Below are 26,756 nucleotides of genomic sequence, written 5' to 3' on the forward strand. Positions count from 1 at the left end.
GTTTATTGGATTACAGAAATACGCCTGCAGTAGATACAGCCTCACCTGCACAACTTTTAATGGGGATACATTTAAGAACCAGGTTGCCTACCTCAGCACCATTGTTACTACCTCAGCAGGTAAAAGGTGACATACAGACACATCTGAAGAGAAGACAAAAAAACAGAAGCTTTACTTTGACAAAGGTTCAAAGCCTTTACCACCTTTGCAGGTTGGTGATTCTGTTAATGTTCGGCAAAATGGAGTGTGGAAACCAGCGAGAGTGACTGGACAAAACATGACTCCAAGATCATATTTGGTTCATACTGATGATTTAGCTGTCTACCGAAGGAACAGAAGAAATCTTCAAAGCACTGCAAGTTGTGAACCAAAAATAGATGAGACTATTGAGACTGCAATTGCACCTCCATCAGAGGTAGACCTATCAGAGTACCAAGACAACAAAAGTGGAACAGCTGTAGCACAAAGTGCCAGTGATATACCAGAGAAGTTTTTGGACTCTTGAGTTACCTGTTACTACATCAAGAGGCAGAGTGATCAGAAAACCAATTCAATATAGACAGTAGTTTCTATCTTTTTCTTTTTAAAAATGTGAGTAGGAACTCAAGTGAATTAGAAATAGTTGTATGGGGGAATCAGTTGGGGGTGGGACCAGCAGGAAAATGAAAGAAGAGTTCTCTGTCTGCGTTAGAGATTACAGCTCTTGGGTCTGCTGCAACACACTGTTAAGTAAAGTTTGTTCCTTCTAACCAGTGTTTGTAGTTCATTTCAAATCTTGTAAATATTACAGTTCCATATCATTTCATATGCCTCTATATGTTCCTAGATTATATTACTGCATTTCTCAAAAGGGAAAAAACTGGCACTTTTTATATGCAAACCATCATTTTACGATCAAATGATAAAATCCATTTAAGTATATAAAAGAATCATGATGAGCTGTTACTTCTAAAAAGCAAATCAAGCAATTAAACCTACAGTTGTTCCAAGAGCCATGCTCTAGTTATTGGCTTCTGCAGTCTGAAAATAGAATCATACCTTGCATTCAAGGAGAAGACAGCTGGCCATTGTGATTTAGAGATTAGCTTAATGAAATAAATTTGGCTCTAAATACCCAGAACATATATGATATAGTGATTAGTTACAGTACTAGTTAATGGAGAATTATATCATTGTGTACAAATTTGTGTACAAAAATGAAGCCTAGAGCAAATGGTAATGACTAAAGTAAAATGGAAACTGGAAATAATTTGTATTTGTTTACTTTGTGGGGAGAGGTAGAAAGCATATAATAATTGAGATCAGATGCACTGAAACATTACTTAAAGATAAGTAGTTGTGTATATTGTAATAACTAAAACAAATTTTGTCTTGTATTGGACATATATGTTTAGCAGGTAGGATCCAGACTAAGGACACAATCCAACTTACCTTTCTGCTGGGCTGGGGGGAGTTGGATGCCATGGGCTCTGGGCTGCACTGGCAGGCTCCCTGTGCTACCATCATGTCTGGGAAGGGGGAGGTCTCTCAGATATTTGGGGCCTAAGTTATTAGGGCTGTATATACAGAGCAATCCAAATGCTGGGACAGAACCACGGGGGGGACATATACAAGATCCTCCTTGCATTCTGAGCCCTCCCCCATGTCCCTATCTGCTGGGAAACTGCTGGCCAAAAGGCCAGTGCAGTAAAAAATTGCAATGGACCTCTACAGGGAGCGCTTACTCCCCATGAGGCCAATTGATGGGAGCTGGCCCTTCCCTTCCCAGCCAGTTGGTGCACACAGCTCCCAGAGGAGCCAGCATTCAGCCAGGCCATCCTGCAGGACTTTCCACTGGCTCCTCCTGCACTGACTCCCATTCTGCCAGCTCCCTGGCATTTGGATTGCTCTGTAAGTTAGTCATTGAATTCAGTGGGACAACATATTCATAAATAACTTTAGTCCCACTGAAATTAATGGGACTTAAGTGTGACTAAGGGAGCAATCCACAATCCAAGATCTGCCGGGATGAGCAGAATTTGGAATAGGTGGATCTCTGGCTAAGCCACACCACCTGAAGTCCCTCATTCTGGCTGAGCCAGAGTTATGCTGGCAGGAGTCCTTCATCCCAGCTCAGCCAGGGCCAAGTCGAGGCTGGCTGAGCCAAGGCCAGGGTAAGGTCCGAAAAAGGGACATTCCCTGGTAGGGGCAGGGCAGCAGATACTTAGCCCTATTCTGAATTCCAATCAGCTCAGTCACATGACCTAGCAACCCAGCAGAAGTTATACTGGCAAAAAGGAATTTTTAAATGCTTGTTTTCCCTTTGCAAGGCTCAGGCTGGCTCAGCATTAGGCCCACTCCTGAATTTAGTTTGGAATAAGGGTAACATCTGCATAATTTACCTCAGCATAACTAAAGCTGGCTTCCTATATTTGGATAATCTGCCCAGCTGCTAAGCCCTCTTACATAAGAGTAAACCCTGTTGAATTCGATGGGACTGATATTCTGATTAGCAAGCTCAGATTCCAGTCGATGCTGAGTGCGGTACTGCTAGGTCGCTACTGCCAGACACCCTGGGAGCAATGACTGTGTATCTGTGGATCATCTGCGGTGGAAGATTTACCTCACTACCTGCTGGAATGCCCTCTATATTTACATTCCAGGACCAAATTCTTAAGTGAACTGGTAACTCATCAGGGATATTCTCAACAAATACACCTCATCCCATTTCTTTTATCAGACAATGATTTTAGGATCACCTATAGGGTTGCCCAGTTTGCCCTAGCGGCACAAAAACTCCGAGCCAGATGCGCTGCTGAATCGGAGCTTGACAAGGGATGACTTCACAAAAATGAAACTTCACAAAAATGAGGGGATTGGTAAAAAGAAAGCTGAAAAACCAAGTCCAGAGGGTCACATCACTCGAAAATGCTTGGAAGTTGTTTAAAAACACTGTATTAGAAGCTCAACTGGAGTGCATACCGCAGATCAGAAAAGGTACCGCCAGGGCCAAGAAGATGCCAGCATGGTTAACGAGCAAAGTCAAGGAAGCTCTTAGAGGCAAAAAGTCTTCCTTCAAAAAATGGAAGTCTTGTCCAAATGAAGAAAATAAAAAAGAACACAAACTCTGGCAAAAGAAATGCAAGAAGACAATAAGGGATGCTAAAAAAGAATTTGAGGAGCACATTGCTAAGAACATAAAAACCAACAACAAAAAATTCTATAAATACATTCAAAGCAGGAGACCATCTAGGGAGACAATTGGACCCTTGGATGATAAGGGAGTCAAAGGTGTACTAAAGAACGATAAGGAGATTGCAGAGAAGCTAAATGAATTCTTTGCATCTGTCTTCACAGTGGAAGATATAGGGCAGATCCCGGAACCTGAACTAACATTTGCAGGAAGGGATTCTGAGGAACTGAGACAAATAGTGGTAACGAGAGAGGAACTTCTAAGCTTAATGGACAATATAAAAACTGACAAATCACCGGGCCCGGATGACATCCACCCAAGAGTTCTCGAACTCAAATGTGAAATTGCTGATCTGCTAACTAAAATATGTAACTTGTCCCTTGGGTCCTCCTCCGTGCCTGAGGACTGGAAAGTGGCAAATGTAACGCCAATCTTCAAAAAGGGATCCAGAGGGGATCCCAGAAATTACAGGCCAGTTAGGTATTGGGACCTGTACTTTTCAACTTGTTCATTAATGACCTAGAATTAGGAGTGAGCAGTGAAGTGGCCAAGTTTGCTGACAACACTAAATTGTTCAGGGTTGTTAAAACAAAAAGGGATTGCGAAGAGCTCCAAAAAGACCTCTCCAAACTGAGTGAATGGGCAGAAAAATGGCAAATGCAATTCAATATAAACAAGTGTAAAATTATGCATATTGGAGCAAAAAATCTGAATTTCACATATACGCTCATGGGGTCTGAACTGGCGGTGACCGACCAGGAGAGAGACCTCGGGGTTGTAGTGGACAGCACGATGAAAATGTCGACCCAGTGTGCGGCAGCTGTGAAAAAGGCAAATTCCATGCTAGCGATAATTAGGAAAGGTATTGAAAATAAAACAGCCGATATCATAATGCCGTTGTATAAATCTATGGTGCGGCCGCATTTGGAATACTGTGTACAGTTCTGGTCGCCTCATCTCAAAAAGGATATTATAGAGTTGGAAAAGGTTCAGAAGAGGGCAACCAGAATGATCAAGGGGATGGAGCGACTCCCTTACGAGGAAAGGTTGCAGCATTTGGGGCTTTTTAGTTTAGAGAAAAGGCGGGTCAGAGGAGACATGATAGAAGTGTATAAAATTATGCATGGCATTGAGAAAGTGGATAGAGAAAAGTTCTTCTCCCTCTCTCATAATACTAGAACTCATGGACATTCAAAGAAGCTGAATGTTGGAAGATTCAGGACAGACAAAAGGAAGTACTTCTTTACTCAGCGCATAGTTAAACTATGGAATTTGCTCCCACAAGATGCAGTAATGGCCACCAGCTTGGACGGCTTTAAAAGAAGATTAGACAAATTCATGGAGGACAGGGCTATCAATGGCTACTAGCCATGATGGCTGTGCTCTGCCACCCTAGTCAGAGGCAGCATGCTTCTGAAAACCAGTTGCCGGAAGCCTCAGGAGGGGAGAGTGTTCTTGCACTCGGGTCCTGCTTGCGGGCTTCCCCCAGGCACCTGTTTGGCCACTGTGAGAACAGAATGCTGGACTAGATGGGCCACTGGCCTGATCCAGCAGGCTCTTCTTATGTTCTTATGTTCTTAAGAAGGAAATAATGGCATTTACCTTCAGGAAAGAACCAGTTGGCGTGTTGGATTATGGGTTCAGCAACGGCTACCACATTAACAGGCGTTGCTGCTGCCATTTCTGTTTCATTGCCCATAGCTGTGGTGTATATGAAGGAGCTGAACTGACTCTACGTAGCAAGAGAGGGTGCTCAGGGGCGATAGTGTCAATAACAACAGGCTGTCTGCTTATTCAATGGATCAACTGGGTCTTCAACAGGAGAGGCAGTTATGTCAGCTAGAAAATCCCCCAGAGCCATCTGGAAACCAATTGAATCCATCAGCCTGCAAGGGTGGACCATCCTAATAGATCTCTTGCCTCTGAAGGGGGGAAAAGATGGTGAAAGCCTAAATCTCAACAGGAAGTGATCTGACCATGTCAAAGGAATGATGAATGGAACCAATTACCTAGAGAGGTAGTGTGCTCTCCGACACTGGAGGCATTCAAGAGGCAGCTGGACAGCCATCTGTTGGGAATGCTTTGATTTGGATTCCTGCATTGAGCAGGGGGTTGGACTTGATGGCCTTATAAGCCCCTTCCAACTCCACTATTCTATGATTCTATGTTAATATCCCCCACTTTCAGATCACCTTCTTCCTGCCCAGTAAAGAAAACAAAATCCAGAGTGTGGCCTGCCACATGCATCAGGCCAATTAGATGTTGGGGCAGCCCCATAGTTGCCATGGTGACCATAAAGTCCTGAGCCACCCTAGAGTTAATGGCCTCATTATGGATATTAAAGTCCACTAGGACTAACAGTCTAGGAGTCTTCAACGCTTTCTCCAAGACCATCTCTATCAGGTTAGGAAGGGAGACTGTTGGGCAGCGAGGCAGGTGGTAAAACAGCAGAATCCATAGTCTGTCCTGATTACCCAGCTACAAACATTCTAGATCACCGCTCAAGTGGACAGGAAGCCTGGAGAGGGAGATGGAATCCCTATAGACCACAGGAACTCCCCCTCCCCAATCCTCATGTCTGCTTGATGCTGTGCTAAGTACCCAGGTGGGCACAATTCATTTTGATGGGGAAACCCATTTGCACAAGAGTGTTGTCTACTATGGATCTGCTCCCCCATTTAAATGAGTAGCTTTTGTGAACAGAGGAGACTCATGTGCACATTGATACTCCTGTGCCTTTAAGAAATCTGAATCGGAATAAATGCTATTTTCTCCCTGAATCTCCTAGGACAGGGATTCATAAACTGTGGTTTGCGGAATCATTTAGGTGGTCTGCAGTGTGTTTGTAAAAACACTATGAATAACCATGCAATTGCTACAACAGGCAGAAAAATCATTAAGTGGTCCACGAAGACCCTCAGTGATTTTCAAGGGGTTCATGGGGGGAAGGTTTGGGATCCACTAACCACAGCTAGATAACACACATTTTAAGATTAATGATTAGAGTTTCAAGGGAAGCTTCAGTCCCATCATCTTTTTATTATGATAATTAAATATGAACTTCACCTACTTTTAAGGACATGAAAAATAGTGGATCCAAGTTTTGGAAATAATTCAAACACCCCAGTTGATCCTTGTTCACCTCAGATTTAGTTACTGCCACCTATTGCATACGTGGCTTTGATATCCCAATCAAACATATCCAGTACCAGGAATGCTCATAGACGGGATACAGAGCCCTTCTTTAGCCAATGTTGGGGCTCTCCTGATGTCAGCTGAAAAGAAAGGGGGAGAGCTCTCAGGAGTGGAAGTGCAGTCCCATTGAACTCACCTAGGTAAACTAGCACAAAATATTTTTCCAGGCTTTTGGACAAAGCTGCAGAGAACCCTTAATTGGCCCATGCTATTTAGGACTTTAAGCTGAAAAGTAGGGTTCCACTGGCATAACAAGACTTCTGTTTCCTCCTTGCCCCCCCCGATGCTCTGAGGGCCCTCCCAAACCAGCAGGGGAGGGCACTAGAGGGGTGAGGAGGAGGAAGTTCTCCTACGCACATAAATGTCTCTTGCAGTAGCAGAGTGCAGCAATGGATATGGCCCTAGATCTGCAGACTGTTGATGTTCAGTCTGTTAAGATCTGTTAAGAGATGTACTATCTACACTCAAGCTTCATGGTACATATCAGTTTGCTGTTTTTACACTTGCACTGGTGTGTTCCTTTTTTGCATCTACAAAATATATTTCTGCTGGATTTGGGTATGACATCAATTGCCATCAGTACAGATTTCAGTTCTCCTTTTCAAGTGGGATAGACAAGGAATTACTGTGTCAGAAACTGTAAAAGCTTCTTTCCAGGTCATGTTCTGATAATGAACTCTTTACATCACATAACTCTGACCTTTCAGAAACACACATGTATTGTTGCACTACAGTATTCACTGTATTAGGCTTAAGAGGTGAAACATTGAGAATCAGCATGAATCCTACAGAAGTTTCATCTGTTTCATCTTTCAGAGATACTGATTAAATTCTGTCCGTTCCTGATTGCTTTTTTCCCTCCAGTGGCAATAACAAGATAACAACTTTAGTTTTCTTTTTGGAGCCCATAGTGGCGATGCCAGGAAACCATTGTCCTTTAACTTTGTCTGTAAACATAGGTAGCGGTGGTGGTGGTTGGAATTTGCTAACTTCAAACAGCTTGCCCATGATTTTAGGTGCTTAACAGTACTTTGACTGGTGCATGTCTTCCTTCATCACAGGAGACCTACCTCTTTGCCAGTGGATAGCGTGAAACCATGTAGGATTTCATCCAAGGTGTCAGTACTGTCTGCTGTGAAATGGACACGTGTCTGGATTTAAATTAGCTGGCATAGCAGCACATGTTTTTTGATCCATTGATTTGGGATTGAGTTCTTCTAATCCTGTGTCCAGCTTCAACAGCTGGTAACAGCTTAAAGTGTGACCTGCTTTATGAAAAAGTTCCACTAAGTTCTTGCTTCTGGATGCTTTATGAAGTGTGGAGGCAACTCCACTCAATCTCTTGTTTTTCCACAGATAGCCTGCCATCATGTGGGTACTACTGCCATCTAGCGTCTGAAGGCAAGAATGCACTGAAGTCAAAACCTGGGGCCTCAGGCCCCTCCCACTCCAGTTTCATTCTTGCCTTCGCCCGAGGCGTTTGGATATCTAAACAAGCGTAGCTAGTTCTCTATTTCTGTTCTTGTTTGTCTGTATTAGAGTGTGTGATCTTATTGCCTTTTATCCCTTGTGTCCCCCCTCCCTCCTTTTCTGGTTTTGGAGTGTGTGGAATTGATTGTTCTTTGTTGTTTGACCTCAGCTTCCCCTCCCCCGATTTTATTTTTACTGGGGTTTGTTGGGTAGCCCTTTCCCTTCCCTTTGGTTGAGCAGCGGTGGCTGCTTCATCCTTGTTTGGGAGCCCGTGGCTGCGGCTCTATCTCCCTTGCGTTTGGTGCTGGGAAGCCTGCTTTCACGGCTCACTTGTAGGCGCTCCCGTGGCCCCCTCCTGCCCCGACGTAACCTTTAGCGGCGCATTGCTCTTTGCAGCCAGGAGGCTGCGGCTGCAGCTCCTGGCCCTTTAAGCAGCTTGCATTCGACGGCACGTAGCTCCGTTCTGGTGGCGGCAGCGGCAATCTTTTGCCCCCCCCTGGTTTTTTTTCGCCTCCCTGCGGCCCTTCCAGCGCGCGGAGGCTGTCCCAACGGCAGCGGCTTCTCTCGGCTGACCGTTCTGAGTTGTGGGTGCCTGTTCCAGCCTGCTATTGCTCCCTCCCTCCCCGGCCACCTTTTTGGTTTTTACTTTTCCTGCCCCTTTTGCGGATGCTATTTTGTTTTTTGTCCCTTTTCTTGCTCTTTTTGTTCTGCTGTTTTTCCACGAGAGTTTATTGCCCTCTCCTTATTGAGACAACACCTTTTCACATAGCACCAGTACTGCATTCTCCATGCTGCCTGTAGGACCTGCATAGTCTGAGCATGTTGTTTTACAGCGATACCGCACCTTCCCCATTGCGTGTGTGTATCTGGCTCTGTACGTGCCATATTGATGCAGATCTATTTCCTTTGACACACTAGACTGAACAGTGCACATTAGCGGTACCGCACCTTCCCCATTGTGTGCGTGTACTTAGCTTTGGGCAACACTGCATTAAAACTTTTCCTTGGCACGGCTTGAGCAGTGTACAGTAGCAGTCTCGCACCTTCCCCATTGTGTGCGTGTACTTAGCTTGTGGCCCATACTGCATCTCAATTTACTTTTTGGCGCCCTGACCTGATCAGTGCAGTACCAGTACCTCCTTTGTAGACATGTACCCACCGAATTTTAGTGCCATAGCGAACCAAGCCAATTTTTTCTCTTGGCACCTCACCCTGCACAGTGCATCCTCTTCGTCACCATCTCACGGCACAGGAGTGATACTGCACCTTCCCCATTGTGTGCGTGTATCTAGACTCTGAGATGGCAGATCAGCAACCAGAGGTGGCGCAAACCTCAGGGGCAAGTCAATAGCGCAACGCCCCAGCGCAACACAAACCATCTAAGCATAAGCATTCCAAGGCTCTCGCCAAGACTAAGCATCTGTCTGCCCACAGTGCTCCCAAGCGGGCCTGATATGTCTCAGCCCCAGCCTTAGAGGAGCCTGCGCAAGAAGCAGTACCTGCTCTTTTTCAATCCCCTACCGGGTCATCAGAGGACGAATTTGAAGGCTTTCCTAGCCAAACACCTTGCCACTCTGATATTCCTCTGGCTCCTCTGCCTCCGCCAGTGCAGCCTCATCTGCCTTCACAGGAGCATTCTGTACCTTCTGATCCTCCTTCAGGGCTACAGTTGACCCCAGAATTTCTGTTACAGCTGCAACAGGTACTTGGGTTTCTCTCCCAAGCTCATCCTCAGCCTGCAGTTTCGCGGCTGTCCAGTTCTACATGGCAACCTGGCTGTCATGATGACGTCCCTCCATCTTCGCCTAACCCATTCGATATCTCTAGAGGCAGACTTGGCAGTGAGCCCTCAGGGATGGATGACTACTCATCTTTTATGCAGGCAGATCCTGACGAATGGAGTGGAGACTCTGATCTGGATGAGGACTACTCCTATCGTCTCTTCGACCCGGCTGATTACCTACCTCTTTGCCATAGAGTAATGGACACCCTTGGCATCCAACCTGCACAAACACAACCTATTGCCCCCCCTGTAAAGGGTGCCAGAGTCCTCAAGTCCCCCAGGTCAGTGGATCACCCTATCCCTGTGCCAGATCCCATCAACAAGCTGGCCAAGGAGGAATGGGCCTGTTCCCTGCATCCATGTCACTTCTCACCGTTAGCCAACCAACTGTATACTTTGGCCCCAGAATTCATGTCTTTCCTGAATGTCCCTGGTATGGACCAACCAATTTCGAACTTGGTTTCTCAGTCCCTCCTTCCGAAAGAAGGAGACTCACAGTTCAAAGACCCCTCTGTGAGGCAGCTGGACTTTGTTCTACGTAAGAACCACAAGGCATCCGCTTATTCCATCCGGGCCTCTGCTGCCGCCTCCATTTTCTCACGGGCCTCCATGATGTGACTCGATGACCTTTTGAATGATCCTAATCTGGACCCAGTCATGCTGCGAAAGGGTCTAGTCAAGTTACATAAGGCAGCTGCATTGTGGCGGATGCCACTTTGGACGCGACCCACCAAGTGGCACGGGCCCTTGCTGCAGAAATAGTAGCTCGACAAACTATGGCTCTGACACTGGGACACCGACACCACCGCCAGAACCAACTTGTCTATGGCTTCATACTCGGGCTCTCTGCTTTTTGGGGAGGACGCCCTTAAAGCGGTCTTGGTCGACTCCAAGGACAATTGAAAATCTACCTTAGCCACAGCCAAAAAAGACATCCGCAGATCTTTTCGGCAATTTATTCCATACCGTTCTTTCCAGCCCTTTCGGGGGGGGGGCAGCCTGGCGGACGAGGCTGAGATTCCCGAACTACAGATTTCTGCTCTTCCAGGGCACCCTGGCCCAGACAGCGCCTCCAGGGCAGAGCCCAATACCAAGGCCGACAAGCCCCCTCTTCCTCATATGGCAGAGGAGCTCGTCAGTGCAGGCAGTTCTGACGCCATCCCCATTGGAGGCAGACTGTCCTTTTATGCAAGTTCCTGGCTCACCCTGACACAGGTCTCTTGGGTCAGGATCATTTTCACCCAATGTTACAATATAGAGTTTTGGCGGACCCCTCCAGACAGATTTTGCCCCTCCCCTGTATCCAAGTCACGCAGGAGGGTTATGCAGGATGCCCTATGCTATCTATTAGACATAGCCGCTATAGAACCAGTACCACCATCAGAAAGGTCGCAAGTCATCTACTCTGTCCTCTTCGTGGTTCCCAAGCAAGACTCCTCATGGAGGGCGGTCTTAGACCTCAAGTTTGTCAACCGCTTTGTCAAGTACCGCCACTTCAAGATGGAGTCTCTGGTGTCAATTGTGAAAGCACTGCAACGGGATTTCCTGGCATCCATCGACCTGAAGGACGCTTACCTCCACATCCCAATCTGCCTGGCCCACAAACAATTCCTGAGATTCTCGTTCGGCCAGCACCAGTTCCAATACTGGGCCATGCCATTCGGCCTTGCATCGGCTCCTCGAGTATTTACCAAAGTGATGGCCATCATGGTGGCCTTTCTCCGCCTACAAGGGGTTCATATCTACCCCTATTTGGACGTTCTTCTACTTTGAGCATGCTCCAAGGACCTAGCCAACAGACAGCTCCGTTTCACTCTAGAGACCCTAAACTCTCATGGCTGGCTAGTCAACATCGAAAAGAGTCATCTGCAGCCAACCCAGCGCCTCCAGCACCTGAGAGCCATTCTGGACACGTCTCTAGCCATGGTTTTTCTGTCTCCAGACCGTATTGCCACCATCAGAGCCATGGCAAGCTTATTGATGCAACGCTCAAGGGCAGAAGTCATGTTTCTAGCAAAGGTTCTTGGGACATTGGTCTCCACCATTCACATTGTCCCGTGGGCCCGACATCACATGCGACCTTTACAATGGGCCCTCCTACCTTTTCAGGCGGACATTGCCATGTCCAACCATCGTGTGATCCAGATGGAGCCATCGCTGCGGGCGTCATTCCACTGGTGGGCAATGATGACGCACCTCAGCAGGGGTACACCATTCCGGGAGCCAGCCAGGGACATAATCACCAGAGATGCCAGTCTGTCAGGCTGGGGAGCCCACTGCAACTCCAGTTTTGTCCAGGGTGTGCGGTCCACAGCAGAACAACGTCAAAATATAAACTGGCTGGGACTCAGAGATGTTCATCTGGCCGTTCAGCACTTCCAGCCACTGTTTTCGCTGCAGCGTGTGCTCATCAGAACAGACAACACATGCGTAAAATCGCATCTCAACAGGCAGGGGGGAACCAGGTCCCCAGCTCTCCAGGCAGAGGCGACCCAAATCTTTGACTGGGCCGAGAACCATCTACTGTCCCTATGGGCAGAACATCTCAGCGGGGTTCTGAACATGACCGCCGATTGGCTCAGCAGGCAGCATGTGAGCCCGGGAGAATGGAAACTTCATCCGGCGGTGTTCGACCTTCTCCAGCACCAGTTCAGCGCTTTCTCAGTGGACCTCTTTGCCTCGAGCCACAATTGCCAGCTGCCCCGCTACTTCTCGAGGTACCTGGAACCGTCTGCGGAACCTGGATGCGCTGACAGCACTCTGGCCAGATGGTCTGCTGTACGCTTTTCCACCAATATCCCTCCTGGGCAGGACGTTGACAAAACTCCGGCATGAGGGGGCTCAGCTTCTCCTGATAGCCTCATACTGGCCTCGCCGATCGTGGTTCTTGGACCTTCTCTCAATGTCAGTCGCAGACCCCTAGACTCTCCCTTTCAGGCTGGATCTTCTCGCTCACGGACCGATTTGGCACCCAGATCCGGACTGGCTGAGTCTGACGGCAGCTGACCACCGCGGGACTTCCCCAGGGGGTGGTCGACACAATCCTAGCATCTAGATGACCATCTACAAATCGCATTTATCAGAGTACTTGGCTTGCCTTTTCCAACTGGTGCACCTCCAAGGGCTTCCTGGCCTCTCAAGCCACTGTACAGCACGTTCTACAGTTCCTATATAGAGGTCTGAGAATGGGACTATGACTGAACACTGCATCGCCATGCCTCCACCATCTCTTGTATCCTGTCCATCTCCTCATTGGCTGTTCCTGTGGGCGCTCACCCGCTCATCAAACGTTTTTTAAAAGGGGCCGCCCACCTTTCTCCAGCTGTGCGCCACCAGTTTCCTTCCTGGAGTCTCTCGAAAGTCCTGCCAGCCTTACAGCGCCCTCCATTTGAACCTCTTGCTTCAGTGCCTCTCAGACTGTTGTCCTTCAAGGTCCTGTTTCTGGCCGCTATTACTTCCGCGAGGAGGATTTCAGAGCTGCAAGCCTTGTCATCGGCCTGCCATCTCTCCATCTTTCATAAGGACTCAGTGGTGTTGCAGCCAGACCCATCCTTCTGTCCCAAGGTCAACTCTCTGTTTCACTGTAGCCAGGACATTGTTCTTCCGTCATTCTGCCTGAAGCCAGTCCATCCTCTAGAGAAGGCCTGGCATTCGCTGGATGTTCGGAGAGCTCTCAAACTCTACCTCTCTCTCACCCGGGACATCAGACTAACAGAGTCCTTATTCATATCCTTTCACCCTAGGACCTTGGGGAAAAAAGTCTCCAAATCCACATTGTCCTGTTGGTTACGGGCCTGTATCGCTCTAGCTTATGAGTCCCTTAAACTTCCAGTGCCAAATAACATCACGGCCCATTCCACCAGATCAGCAGCCACTTTGGCTGCCTTTGTAACCAATGCACCCCTTGCAGACATCTGTAGAGCTGCGTTTTGGTCTTCTCCTAATTCCTTTGTAAAACATTATAAGATGGACCGTTACGCAGCGACCGACGCATCCTTTGGGAGGCGTGTCCTGCAATGGGTCCTTTATGACGAGTAATCAGTGGGTGGTCCCTCCCTACTGGGGGCTGCTTTGGTACATCCCACATGATGGCAGGCTACCTGTGGAAAATGGTCCATTGGCCTCACCTGAAGGGTGATTTTCATTGGTAGACTGACATCATGGCCCTCCCTGGTGGGGGATATCTGGATGTTCTGTTCCACCTTTATATTCTAGCTGCTTTAAGTTTCCTGTTCTGCACTGTTTATCTACGTCAAAACCTTTATAAAACTGTTGCATTCCATGTTCTCTGTTGTTTTAAGGGACATTGTCTCTATTTTCCTTGCTGCTGGGCCTGTTGGCCTTTTGTTCTTTTCAGATATGCCACTTTGGACTCGTCACAAATGAAACTGGAGTGGGAGGGGCCTGAGGCCCCAGGTTTTGACTTCAGTGCATTCTTGCCTTGGGACTCTAGATGGCAGTAGTACCCACATGATGTCAGTCTACCTGTGAAAATCACCCTTCAGGTGAGGCCAATGGACCATTCTTGAGTTGGCACTAGGGCACCTCCAAGTGGACTGTCCTTCTCCTAGTGCTCAAAGGCAGGAAATGATGAAATTCCAAAGAAGCTACTGCTAGCCATGCCCCTGGAACATCAGTTTATTTCCTGCCTTTGCTTGAAGTTCATCTCTGCAGCTGTGCTTTAGGTTTCTCAACTTTTCTCTCAGGCCAGTATCTTTGTAATTTACTTGTTTGTATTGTTCTTGTGTCTTTGTCAATGTGTGTTTGCCCAGGAAGTCAAATTGTTTCCTCTTGTGTGGGGGCTTGCGTGTTTTTGGTCTCTGTCATTTTCCTCTTATCAGAGTTAATTAGCCCCATTAATTTCCCAGAATTAATTACTGCCATTAAGTCCACTGAATTAATTACTCCTGTTAAATTTTAAGGACCAGCTAATCACATTGATCAGAATGTACTACTCCCGTTGATCAGAATTAAGTACTTCCATGGAGTTTCCAGAATTGTTTACTCCTGTTAAATTTTCAGCATTAATTATTCCAGCGGATTACCACTACTGTTATTTTAATTGTCTTGTACTTTCCAATCAATCAATTTCCCTCAGGCTTTCCTATCTTAATCAGTTGACCAATTTAATTATTTAACACTCTTTTCTTGGCTACATGCATTTTTAAACTCTTCTTCTCCAGTATCTCTGTTCATTCTGTGTGAGCCTCTCCTGCCACCCATATATTTGTTTGGACAATATGAGCCACTCTTGCTACCCATATTTTCCCACCTTTTTGTTCTCCTATCTGTGTATTTCTGCTGCCAATATGAAGTACCTAAAGTAGCAAAAAAGGGAGCTTTAGGGGTCTCCTCGGAGCCAAGAGTAACATCAGTGGCTACTGAAAGGTCAGCAGATGCAGTAGCACTGGCCACACCTGATGGCAAGGGGCTTAGTGAAACAGGTACCACAAGTATGGCTCCATCCTGGCAAATGCCAGATTTTGATGATACAAATAAAATTCCTGATCCTGAAGATGAAGAGTGCAGTGAAGGGTCAAAGTAAGCGTCTGCATGTTTTTTCATTATGTTCCATTGCTGTGCAAAGTGACGGCCATATCAGATGTCAAGGATCTGACCTCTACCTCCAGGGGCCCTTTTATATGTCCCAACTAGGGTTGCCAGGTTCTTGGCCTGAGGCTGATCCTGTATCTTTAGGAGAAGAGAAGCCAGCCAAGTGCAGGTGTTCTTGCAACATTGTAATGTGAAAAACCACAAGATGGAATTCTCACTTCCCCCTGCACAGCTTTTAAAGATACAGAAGACCTCTTGGTTGCCAGGCCCAGCCTCCAAGAGGTCTTCTGTATCTTTAAAAGTTGTGCAGGGGGAAGGGAGAATTCCACCTTGTGGTTTTTCCCATTACAGAGTTGCAAGAACACGTGCACTTGGCTGACTTTCTCTTCTCCTAAAGATACAGATCAGTCTCAGGCCATAAACCTGGCTACCCTGGTCCCAACCCAAAAGGTTCAGCGAAGGTGTTTAGAGTACCTACATTGCTGAAAAAACTAGTTAAGGTTGAATGGGACTCCCCAGTTCAATTGGCTGTATCCTTTCCCAGTAAGTTTTATGTCCTAGATTCTGACACCATGGAGTAGCTTAAGATGCCAGTCATCAACAGTCCCATTTCTGTGCTGTCAAAAAATGCAGATGCAACTATGTGACCCAGCTGAACTCTTGCCATATGCAAGGTGTATGAGGCCTCTGCCCTTACCATTTGAGATTCTTGTACTTGTGATGGGCCAGCCCAGATAATGGCTTGAAGTATACATAAAATGTGCTGTGATCTTTTAGATTTACATATTTTTGATTACATGGTTTAGTTTATAGCTTATTATTGCATGAGAGACAAAACGTAAAAAATGTTCATTTTAAAAATGGGCTTCTGATACCCTCCCTTCTGAACAAAGCAATGTTCAGACCTGGCTGGATGAGGCCTCGGCTCCTACGCTGGGGGCCATGTGTCCAGCCGGTTTCCAATACGCACACCAGCCGAGGGTTGGTAGGCGGGGAGGGGGAGTGGCAGTCATCTACTGGGGGTCTTTGGTTTTTGCCAGACCTCCTCTCCATGAGACCAAGTTTGTTGACTGCATGTACTGGAGGTTGGGCCCTAAGGGCAGTTTAGGGATTCTACTTGTGTACCGACCACCCCGCTGCACGGCAGACTCCTTGACCGAGGTGCTCTAAGTGGTCTCGGCTGTACAGATGCTCTCCCCCAACCTATTGGTTTTGGGGGACTTCAACGTGCATGCCGAGGCCGTCCTCACTGGAGCCCCTCGGGATTTCATGGAAACCATGACTTCCTGGGAACTGCACCTTAGTAATAGAGGGCCCACCCATATAGCCGGTCATGCTCTTGACCTTGTGTTTGTCTTGGGAGGGGAGGGAAGTGCTCTGAAAATGGGGACTGTTCTTTCTAACCCCGTGTCATGGTCAGATCACTACCTGGTGAATATAGACCTCTTAATGCCATACACCCTCCGCAGGGGATAAGGACCTATTAGGATGGTCCTCCCCAGACGCCTGATGGATCCTAAAGGATTCCTGAATGCGCTGGGAGATTTGGAGCCGGCTGAAGGGCACCCGGTGGAAACCCTGGTGATGGAGTGGAATAGGGAGATCACTAGGGCAGTAGACCGGGTGGCTCCAAAACGTCCTCTCCCCCTGAATAGAACTCAGATAGCACCCTGGTATACACCACAGCTCTGGGGTCTGAGACAGGAGGTGAGATGACTAGAGCGCCGGTGGCGGAAATCTCGTTCTGAAGACGATTGGACACTGGTTAGAGCAGCAACAGCTGCCTACCAGGTGGCAACAAAGGCAACAAAGAGGGAATTTTTTGCTGCCTCTATTGCGTCCGCAGAGTGTTGTCCCAGGAGGTTGTTCCAAGTGGTCCGAAACCTGGTTGGTCCAGTTGTTCAGGAACCCATGGAGCACTCTAAAGCCTCCTGTGACATATTTGCTAAACATTTTGCCGATAAAATCGAGCGCCTGAAGAGCACGATTCCGTACGCCGTGGACACAGGAAGTGAGCCAGAGTCGGCCAGTTGCATTCTGGTCTGGTGGGATTGGTTTCAGCCTCTTCTCTCTGAGGACGTGGACAAGGTGCTCTCTACTGTGAGACCGACCACTTGTCTGTTGGATCCTTGCCCTTCATGGCTCATTATGAGCTGTAAAGAGAGACTGAGCAAAGGTTTCAAGGCAGTGGTAAATGCATCCTTGGAAGAGGGTGTAATGCCATCAGCCCTCAAGGAAGCAGTAATAAAGCCCATCTTGAAAAAGTCTTCCTTGGATCCCCAAGAGTTAAATAACTTCCGCCCAGTCTCTAATTTACCGTTCTTGGGCAAGGTGATTGAACGAGTGGTGGCCAAACAGTTACAGACACACTTGGATGAAGCAGATTATCTAGATCCATTCCAATCGGGCTTCAGGACTGGACATGGAACTGAAACAGCCTTGGTCGCCCTGGTGGATGATATAAGGAGGGCGTTGGATAGGGGAGAATATACCTTCCTCGTCCTCCTGGATCTCTCAGCGGCTTTCGATACCGTCGACCACAGTATCCTTTTAGATCGCCTGGTGGGATTGGGAATAGGTGGCACCGTTTTACGGTGGCTCCGTTCCTATCTCTCAGACAGACATCAACGGGTGGCATTGGGGGATGAGGTTTCAGACCCTTGGCCTCTCAACTGTGGAGTGCCACAGGGTTCTATCCTCTCCCCCATGCTATTCAACATTTATGTAAAGCTGCTGGGGGCCATCATCAGGAGATTTGGGCTGCAGTGCCACCAATATGCGGATGAAACTCAGCGCTATCTCTCATTTAAGTCCTCACCAGAGTTGACTGTGGACACCATGTCCAAGTGCCTGGAATCCGTAAGTGGATGGATGGGAAGGAATAGGCTGAAACTAAACCCCGATAAGACCGAGGTGTTGCTCGTGGGAGACAAGAGAAGGTTAGGAGAAATAGACCTGGTGTTTAATGGGGTAAGATTGCCCCTGAAAGACCAGGTCCGCAGCCTTGGGGTCATTCTTGACTCCCAACTGTCCATGGAGGCTCAGGTTTCAGCAGTGAGCCGGGCAGCTTGGTATCAATTACATCTGATAAGGAGGCTGCAACCCTACCTTCCTGTCCATCTGCTCCCACTGGTGATACATGCCCTGGTCTCCTCCCGCTTAGACTACTGCAATGAGCTCTACGTGGGGTTACCCTTGAAAACGGTCCGGAAATTACAACTGATACAGAATGCGGCGGCACGATTGATTAAGAACAGCCGTCGCTGTGATCATATCACTCCGGTGTTAGTAGATCTACACTGGCTACCAGTTGTTTTCTGGGCCCAATTCAAGGTGTTGGTGTTGACCTATAAAGCCCTATATGGTTTTGGCACAGTTTATCTGAAGGAGCGCCTCCAGAATCACCAATTATGCCACCTGACGAGATCAGCCACACAAGACCTTCTCTCAGTCCCACCAGTTAAAATAGCGAGGCTGGTGCAGACTAGAGAGAGGGCATTCTCGATTGTGGCCCCCACCCTCTGGAATTCCCTTCCTTTTGACCTTCGCCATGCCCCCTCCCTGATAGGTTTCCGCCGAGCCTTGAAGACCTGGCTGTTCAGGCAGGCCTACGGGATCCCTGGGGTGGGTTAGCTTTTAATACTGTTATTAATCAGAATTGTAGTGTTTAGTCTAATTATTGATTGTGGCCCTCATTGTTTTATATTGTATTTTATTGTATTGATGTATGTCACCTAGAGTGGCTGTTAATTCGGCCAGATAGGCGACTCATAAATAAAATTTTATTATTATTTTATTATTTATTATTATTGAGACAGAGTAAGAGATGATAAAGTCTAGGCAGACAGCCAATGTGTTCTGGCAAATGTCAACATGAAGTAAGAGGAAGCTCCTGATATGGTAAAGTTAAGCCAACTAGTTGCAAATCGAAGACCTGCCAGGAGCATCTGGTTAACGACCTGATGAAAAGCCTGATGAGGTTGCATAAAGAGGCACAGCAAAAAGGTGTATGTGTAGTGTGCAAGATACGAATAAATAGCACATATTATAAAGACTGTTCTGCTCTCTGAAGTCTGGCTCCCAAATAGAAAATGTCTAGTACTTCCCAAGACTCAAGAATTCTTGAGTGGAGTCTCCTCTATCCTCAGCCTGCGCTGGACGACTGCTGTAGATAACCTGTGAGCTTAGGTGAACTAACGGTTGACATAAGGATTCTGTGTAGATACGGAGGAAGGCAGAAAGCAAGAACCCTTGACTGTGTGAATTCACTGGTAAGGAGGTTGCTTCTGTCCTCTCAAGAGAACTATTTTATGAGCAGGTGACATCTTGGATGAAATGGATCAGGATCCAGACTGTTTAGGGAAAACACTAAATCTCAAGGGTAGCTGCCTTCATTGCTGAAGCCACAATGGACACTACTCATTTCACATCTAGAGCCATTGCAGCTGACATGGTGACAAAGAGAACCCTGTGGCTCCAACACTGCGAGGCAGACCCCAATTTTGATCTCATCTTGGCAACAGAACTCTTTGTGGGTCAGAAGCTGTTTGGAGAGGTGTCCTGGTTGAGGTGAAAGAAAAGAAGAAATCAATGTCCACTACCTACAGAAGCGAAGACCATCAGGGTTTTTTTTGTAGGTTTCAACCATATCAGGCCTTTTGTCACTCACATCCAAGAAGCAAAGGATCAACCAGCTGGTAATATAGCTGCAATAGAAACAATGCAGATACACCAAAACTTCTCAGGAGTTATCTCACTCTTTTTCATTGGGCTGAAATGAGATGGATCCTCGAAGGTGGTATTGGATGTCAAATTTCTCAATTTATGATATAGTTCAAAATCCGAATGGAAACTGGCCTCCATTTGGGAGGCACTCTAGGATTACAATTGGTTGATGTCCACAGATCTGACAGAAACCTATCTGCATGTGCTGATTCATCCATTCCATTAGCAGTTTCGGAGCTTTGCTTATCACCATCAGTATTTTCGGTACAAGGCAATGCCCTCTGGCTTCAGCCCTTGAGGGTCTTCCTGAAAATCTTAGTGACTTTCATGGCTCACTGCTGGCTCCAAGGCATGCACCCTTACTGGTACTTAGAAGATTGAATGGAAGTCGCTGCTAAGGTCTGGTCTACTTTTTGATATTATGTTGGCCAGTGAGAGGCTAATATGGTCATTGGCTTGCACATAGATCAGTACACCTGGCCTGCGTTCTTTCACTTGTATAACAAGTATCATGTTTGGACACGCAAGGCAAGCATTGCAGAGCTGCTCTCCTTTCTACAGGACAGCCTAAAGATGGGGTTGAGGCTAAACACCTTATATCACCAAGCTCCGGTGTTGTCATTTGTGCTGTCTAAATGTGCGGAAGAACGTTTGAGCGCTCATTCTTATCTGAAACAATTTCTCAGAGGTGCAGCCTGGTCTTGTTTTTCAGTACATAACTCTTCTTTCTAGGACCTGTGCCAAATTACCAAGGGCCTTCAAAAATCACCATCTGAGCCTCTGCAGTCTTTCTGTGCATCATTCCCTTCAAGGTGCTGTTCCTAGTTGCCATCACTTCAGCACGGAGTCTCAGAGCGTGGAGGGCTTTCTGTGGCAAAGCATATCTGCATATTCTACAGAGATAGAGTTGAATTAAGGGCTGACCCATCCTTTGTTTCCGAAGTCATTATGGCTTTTAATAGGTAGGAGGAGTGGTGTTACCTACCTTTCTCCCTTGTCCCTCACATCCTTTGTAGTGTGGATGGCATTCTCTGGATGTCTGCAGAGCCCTCAAACTTTATATCAGTAGGACCAAACCAGTCTAGCAATCCAATTCTCCATTTGCGTCTGTATGGCCTGGGCCAATTTGTAATGCCGCAGGGCAAGGTTCTTTCTGGATTTGGATACAATAACTACACAGATGATGTGAAGAGTCATAGGTTTGTTAACTACTAAGCAAAATATATAAAAAGAGAATGCAGAGCAGTTGATCCCACATCCCTACTGCTGTTGGTGAACCCTTCAGCCTTCAGAATGATAGCCAGCAGACCCCTGTGGAAGGTTTTACATAGGACACCATCTTGAGTCTACAGCGAGTTCCAACATGGGATAGTTTTACAGGGCTTTTATACTCTCGAATGCTAATGAACTACACCTGATGCTTTGGTTATTATGGCAGTGTTTTTGTTTTTCACATGTCTTAAACAGCTTTTGGCAGGCAGCCAGGATAGATAACTCATGAGAAGTAGCTAAGATCTGTAGCTGATTAGTGATCATCCCCAGTTATAAACAGCAGGTGCAGAATATGAGATAGAGCTTATTTCTGTGACAGAGTTAAGTGGTCTACATCAAAGGGAGATATTCCCTAGTTGTTCACCTTGTTCTTTTGGCTGGTAAGACATCTGCTATCCAGCACAGTTTCTCACACTCACACTGAGTGCTGAGCTTGCAGCTCACAGCATAACACTGTTAGAGCTGCAAGAAAGCTAATTTAGCTCCGTAAGGGGGGGCTTTTACTTACTAGCTCTAGTTAACAATAAAAGCCTCATATAATGGCTTCCATTAAGCATGGATTCAAGCCCCTGAATACACCAAACTAGGCATGCTATAGGGAACATTGCATATTTCACTTAATCCATGTGTGTAACCCATTTATATGGCAATACTTGTCGTTTCACCCAGCCACCTTGGGGAGGAAAGTCTCACATTCCTCTCTCACAAGATAGATCCATGCAGGTATCTCACTAGCATACACCTCTCTAAACTTGTCTTCACCTACTCACATAATGGCACATTCTACTAAGGCAGCAGCACCTTTTGCAGTTCTTCCTACCAATGTAGCTCTTCAGGAGGTGTGTGGAGTGGCACCTTTGGCTAGCCCAAGCATGTTCACTCATCATTATAAGATTGATATCTACGCTTTGGCTGAAGCAGCCTTCGGCCAGTAGGTTCTTCAGCAAGCACCTCCACAAGTCTGAGCAGCCAGCTTCCACCCAGATGAGGGGGTTAGCGTTGGAATATCTCACTTGGAGGTTTTCTAGTGGCCACTTGAGAAGGGACGATTGGTCTTATCTGAAAGGTATTTCTGAGTGAACAATAAGACCCACTGACAGCTGGTTCCAAACTGTGCCTACAGTCTTCTAGACAGAGGCTGTCAGCCCTTAGCATCTTTGTGTATGCGTTCATGCATTTGTCGTGTGTGTCTTTTAGTGTGGTGTTTTCTATTTTTTCTCAGTAATGGGTTTTCACTTGGCAAGTAAATTGAACTGGCATTTCAGAGGGTGTGGCTAGCAGTAACTTTCTTGGAATGTCATCATTTCCTGCCATCAAGCTCTAGGAGAAAAAAAACAACCTACTTGGAAGTGTACTATTGTTTATTCAGAAATGTCTTTCAGATAAGACCACTGGTCCCATTCATGGATGCAATACACCAAATCCTGTGCAATGCTCAGAATTCTGTTCAGCTGACCAGCAGGCTCTTTGTTGTCATCACCAGTCTCCCAATTATTCTTCCCCTTGAAGAAAAATTTATAGAAGCATCAACAGGCTATCGGGTACAATACTGAGAGCAATTTCAACAGTAACACTTGGAAGACCAAGGTGAACCTTGAAATCACCATGAATCTTCAGTGCAGTGTGTATGAGAAGAACAAACCAATCATCTGCAGCATACTGCAGTTTAAGAGAGTCATCTTCAGTTTGGACTATAGAAAAGATAAACGCTGAAATAAAGAGAAGAACCCAGGAGAAGAACTGCAAAATGTTCATCATCTGATGAGACAAGATGAGGCAGAATTTAAGTTTTAATCCTTTTGCAATTTTCTTTGTAGATTTCTTTGCCTCTCCATTCAATAATCACATAGAAAAGTTATTTTCCAGGATAAGATACCAGGACATAGGGGGAACACATGATGAAGGCTTATTCTGTACACCTTTCTGCCATTTCCACAAGCACCAGTGTTCTAGAGGTAAAGGGACATTTGGAAAGAAGTGACTAGTGTTTGCCATGTTTATTATGTGACCATGCCCAGTCAGGACACTTCTGCATCCAGAACTGTTCCATTTAACAGTTTCTACTCAGATATTCCAGCATTGTTGCCTCTGTTAGCTTCCAGGAGATCTTTCACTGACAGATTATACAACTGACATAATGGGGAGGTGGTCCCATTTTGGATGCAGAAAGGACAGATACATTTTTTTTTACAAATAGATAATAAGCCCTGTTGAGTTTTCATTTTCAGTGCCAGGAACATGGAAGAGATCCTTCACCTTCTACCAAGGAAAGATTAGGATTTCTGCAATCATGCATTCAGAAAGGCCTCTCATTAATATCCTGTTCTTTCTGTCTTATATTCTAAAGAAGGATAGCAAAGGATCATCTCAGATCACACACAAAAATATACAGTTTCTTTTTCAACTCAGTCAACAGTACAATTTTCCATTTGGAGCCTTCTCTCAGTGTTCATAGTGGCCCACCTTGAACTTTACACCCATAGTTTAAAGAAGCTCAGCATCTACTCGTAAGATCTCAGAGCTAGGAGCTCTCTTTGTAAACGGTTACTTGTGCATGTTCTACTGTGACATAGTGGTGTTTGGTTTTCTACAGAGGCAATTTCAGGAGGCAGGTACTACAGTATGTTCTGTGAGAGTGATTTTTGAAGGGCACAGAATAAACATATATCACCATGGCATGGAACTGTTCTTGTACATATGAATGAGAATACTGTCCTTCTACCTGTAGTAGAATAAATGGAGTTTTTTACTTGTCTGTACATTTCCTGTTCTTTCTAGTAAAAGTAGGACAGTAAAAGAAAAATGATTCCATCGTGCACTGTGTGTTTGCTTGCTTATGGCATGATTAGAAAGAGACTCTTCTTACTTCCATGTTCAGATTGTCTTTATCAAGTTACCTAGGAGAGGCCTAGGGGGGTCCTACATTGCTAGGCACAATGTAAGTATATGGGCAGCCTCTACTCTTTGATGATAGATATCACAGCTCCTAGTAAGCAGACTGCCCTATTTTTCATTTAATTTGATTTTTATATATCTAAAATATTTTTAGGCTGCCCTATAGGACATGCACTCTCTGGATGGCTTACAAAATTAAAATTACAATTCTATATATAAAATCAAATAGACACAGATTTTGTGGAAATAAATTTCATGGACAAAGAACAATGACCACAGATTTTAAACAGTATGTACCGCAGCATAAAATAACCAAAGGATCTAACGAAAGCATGGATTAAAACTAATATTCTAAAACAGCAACAACCAAAATATAATTTAAGAGCCAACGGGAAGAAGTGAGTTTACAAGGCTTTCTTGAAGGCTGGTACTGATTGTGCCAACCAACGTGTCTAGGGAGGAGTTCCATAAGTTAGGAGTCACCACTGAGAAGGGCCTGCTTTTGCTAGATAATAATTAATTTACAGGTAAAACAAAAATTCCATTTTCAAAACTTGGGGCTGTTCAAAATTCTTTTGGGCGGTGGTACATATTAAAAAGTGTATAGAAGCCCTTTGTATTGTGTTAAAAATAACATTGCATTTCCATGAATTGTTTTGTTTGCAGGAGAGTTTGATACAGTACAAAGCCCTTCAACACCAATCAAAGATCTGGATGAAAGAACATGTAGGAACACTGGGTCAAAATCAAGGGGTAGAGGACGGAAAAATAACCCATCACCCCCTCCTGACAGTGACTTGGAGGTATGTCCTTGAGAAACTTAGGAACAGTAGCACAAAATTCCCTTCAGATGCAACTTCTGAATGAAGAAATTATTGCATTTACATATGGATTATGATACAAAATATTGTTAATTAGTTCCTTGTCAACCAATCTAGTGTTTACTTCACTACTGCAGTGCTTGCAGGGTCACATGTACCTGCATAGGCCTTTTCTGACTACGGTAGGGTTCCCTCTTGCCATGACCCTCCCCTGCTGTAATTAGGCTTGGCAGAAGCCTAATTCCACTGCAGAACGGTGATCTTTTTGCAAATATGCCCACCAGCCCCAAAAGGTTGGCAATCTTTGGTCTAATGGTATACAAGAGTTGTGTTTTATTTATTTATTTATTTGTTTATTTATTCTATGTTAAATTTATACCCCCCTTCTTCCAGTAAGTCAATTTGGTTTAATAAAGGTACCACCTCATCAATTTTCTTTTTCTTCTTTGAAATAATATGTAAAAGTATACAGACAAGAAGTGACATGGGTTTTCCAGAAAAAAGCTCCTATGCCAATTAATTTGCATAGGATAGTTGGCATCAGAAAAAAATGAATTTGCATTGCAAAGTTTTCTGATGCCCTTTAGTAAGCAAGCCTCTTTAAAAAACTACCCAATGCTAATTTTTTGTCTCAAATATTTATTTCACCTTAAATATTTGGAGGGGAACATTAAAGCACACCACTTTGTTATATTAGCTATCTGCGCAAGTCTTATAGTTTTTCAGAACAACTTCTACATGTGAGTTAATGTTCTTTTTTTTCTCTTTTTTGTTGCATAGTTAGCAAACTCTAGCCCAAATAATTACATCTACCAACTTTTCCCCTTACTTCAGTTTCTTCATTATAATGATGTCAGCACTAGCTTTTTCCTGATTAGAATGTTGCTTCTCTAAATACCTTCAAGGAGATAAGACAGTGTTAAATCTATATATATAAAAATGTACGCCCTCACGCCATCATGATGTCACAGTGTGAGGGCAGAAGAGGGGCAAGCCGGCGAGCTATGTGGTGGCACAGCAAGGACCTCTGTGGCTGTGGCCTAAACAGAAGGCTGGGTGGCAGGCCAGGTGACGGGAAGCCAGAGGCTGCTGGTGAGAGAGGCTGGGCAAAAGGCCATCAGTGAAGGTTGCAGCCTTGGAAGTGGCTGGCAGGGAGAGGCTGGCAGCAGCAGCAGCTCACATACACTGGTTTACTGGGTGGTCGAGGCTGGCCGGTGAAGCTGGGCAGGAGGGAGGCCAGTTGTAGCAGCTGCTGCCCAGGCAATAGGCCAGGTGGGAGAGGCTGCTGGCGGTGGCAGCAGCAGTTTGGCTGCACCAACTTATCAGGCGACTGAGGCTGGCCAGGAGAGGCTGGCGGGAGTCCAGTGGCAGTGGAGGAGATTGCAAGGGGGAGAGGCTGCTGGTGGCAGCAGCTGGGAAATACTCCTGCCTAAAAAAATGGAGAGCTGATGCCAGTCGAAAACATACTGAGCTAGATGGGCCAATTGTCTTGACTCCGTATAAGGCAGCTTCCTATGTGCCTAGTAATGAACTGTCCTAAAATAAGTTATTATTCCTCACCCACACAGCTTTCAAATACAAACCAGTGACATTTATGTACTTGCTAGCAATAATAACCTGAAAAAATTAATTACCACTTTGAAACTGCCAAGCTTGTTTAGTATTTGTAATTGGCATCAAGTCATTGTTACTGATGAATTTATGAAGCAGAAATTTTTCCACGGAAAAATAAACCACTGGACAAATTTAAGTTTTGGAAAATTGTTTCTGGAAATTTTTCAGTTTCACTTGACTACAGAAAAAATTCCGTAGTGAAACTATTTTCTTGCTAGTACTGATACTATATTTATCATTCGAGAGAGTAATAGAT

At 45.7% G+C, this 26,756-nt stretch overlaps 1 protein-coding gene across 27 annotated transcripts in view; it reads left to right on the forward strand.

Annotated features, from left to right (window-relative positions):
* Window positions 1–26,756, forward strand: part of EYA4 (EYA transcriptional coactivator and phosphatase 4) — a 249,893-nt gene that overhangs the window by 178,002 nt on the left and 45,135 nt on the right. For all 27 annotated transcript variants that reach the window (XM_061623885.1, XM_061623886.1, XM_061623890.1 and 24 more), the window contains one exon: window positions 24,732–24,868. In XM_061623885.1, the coding sequence (XP_061479869.1) occupies window positions 24,732–24,868 (137 nt within the window). The remainder of the gene's footprint in view (window positions 1–24,731; window positions 24,869–26,756) is intronic.

Source organism: Rhineura floridana, chromosome 4, assembly GCF_030035675.1.
Source record: "Rhineura floridana isolate rRhiFlo1 chromosome 4, rRhiFlo1.hap2, whole genome shotgun sequence".
In the NCBI taxonomy this organism is placed as follows: domain Eukaryota; kingdom Metazoa; phylum Chordata; class Lepidosauria; order Squamata; family Rhineuridae; genus Rhineura; species Rhineura floridana.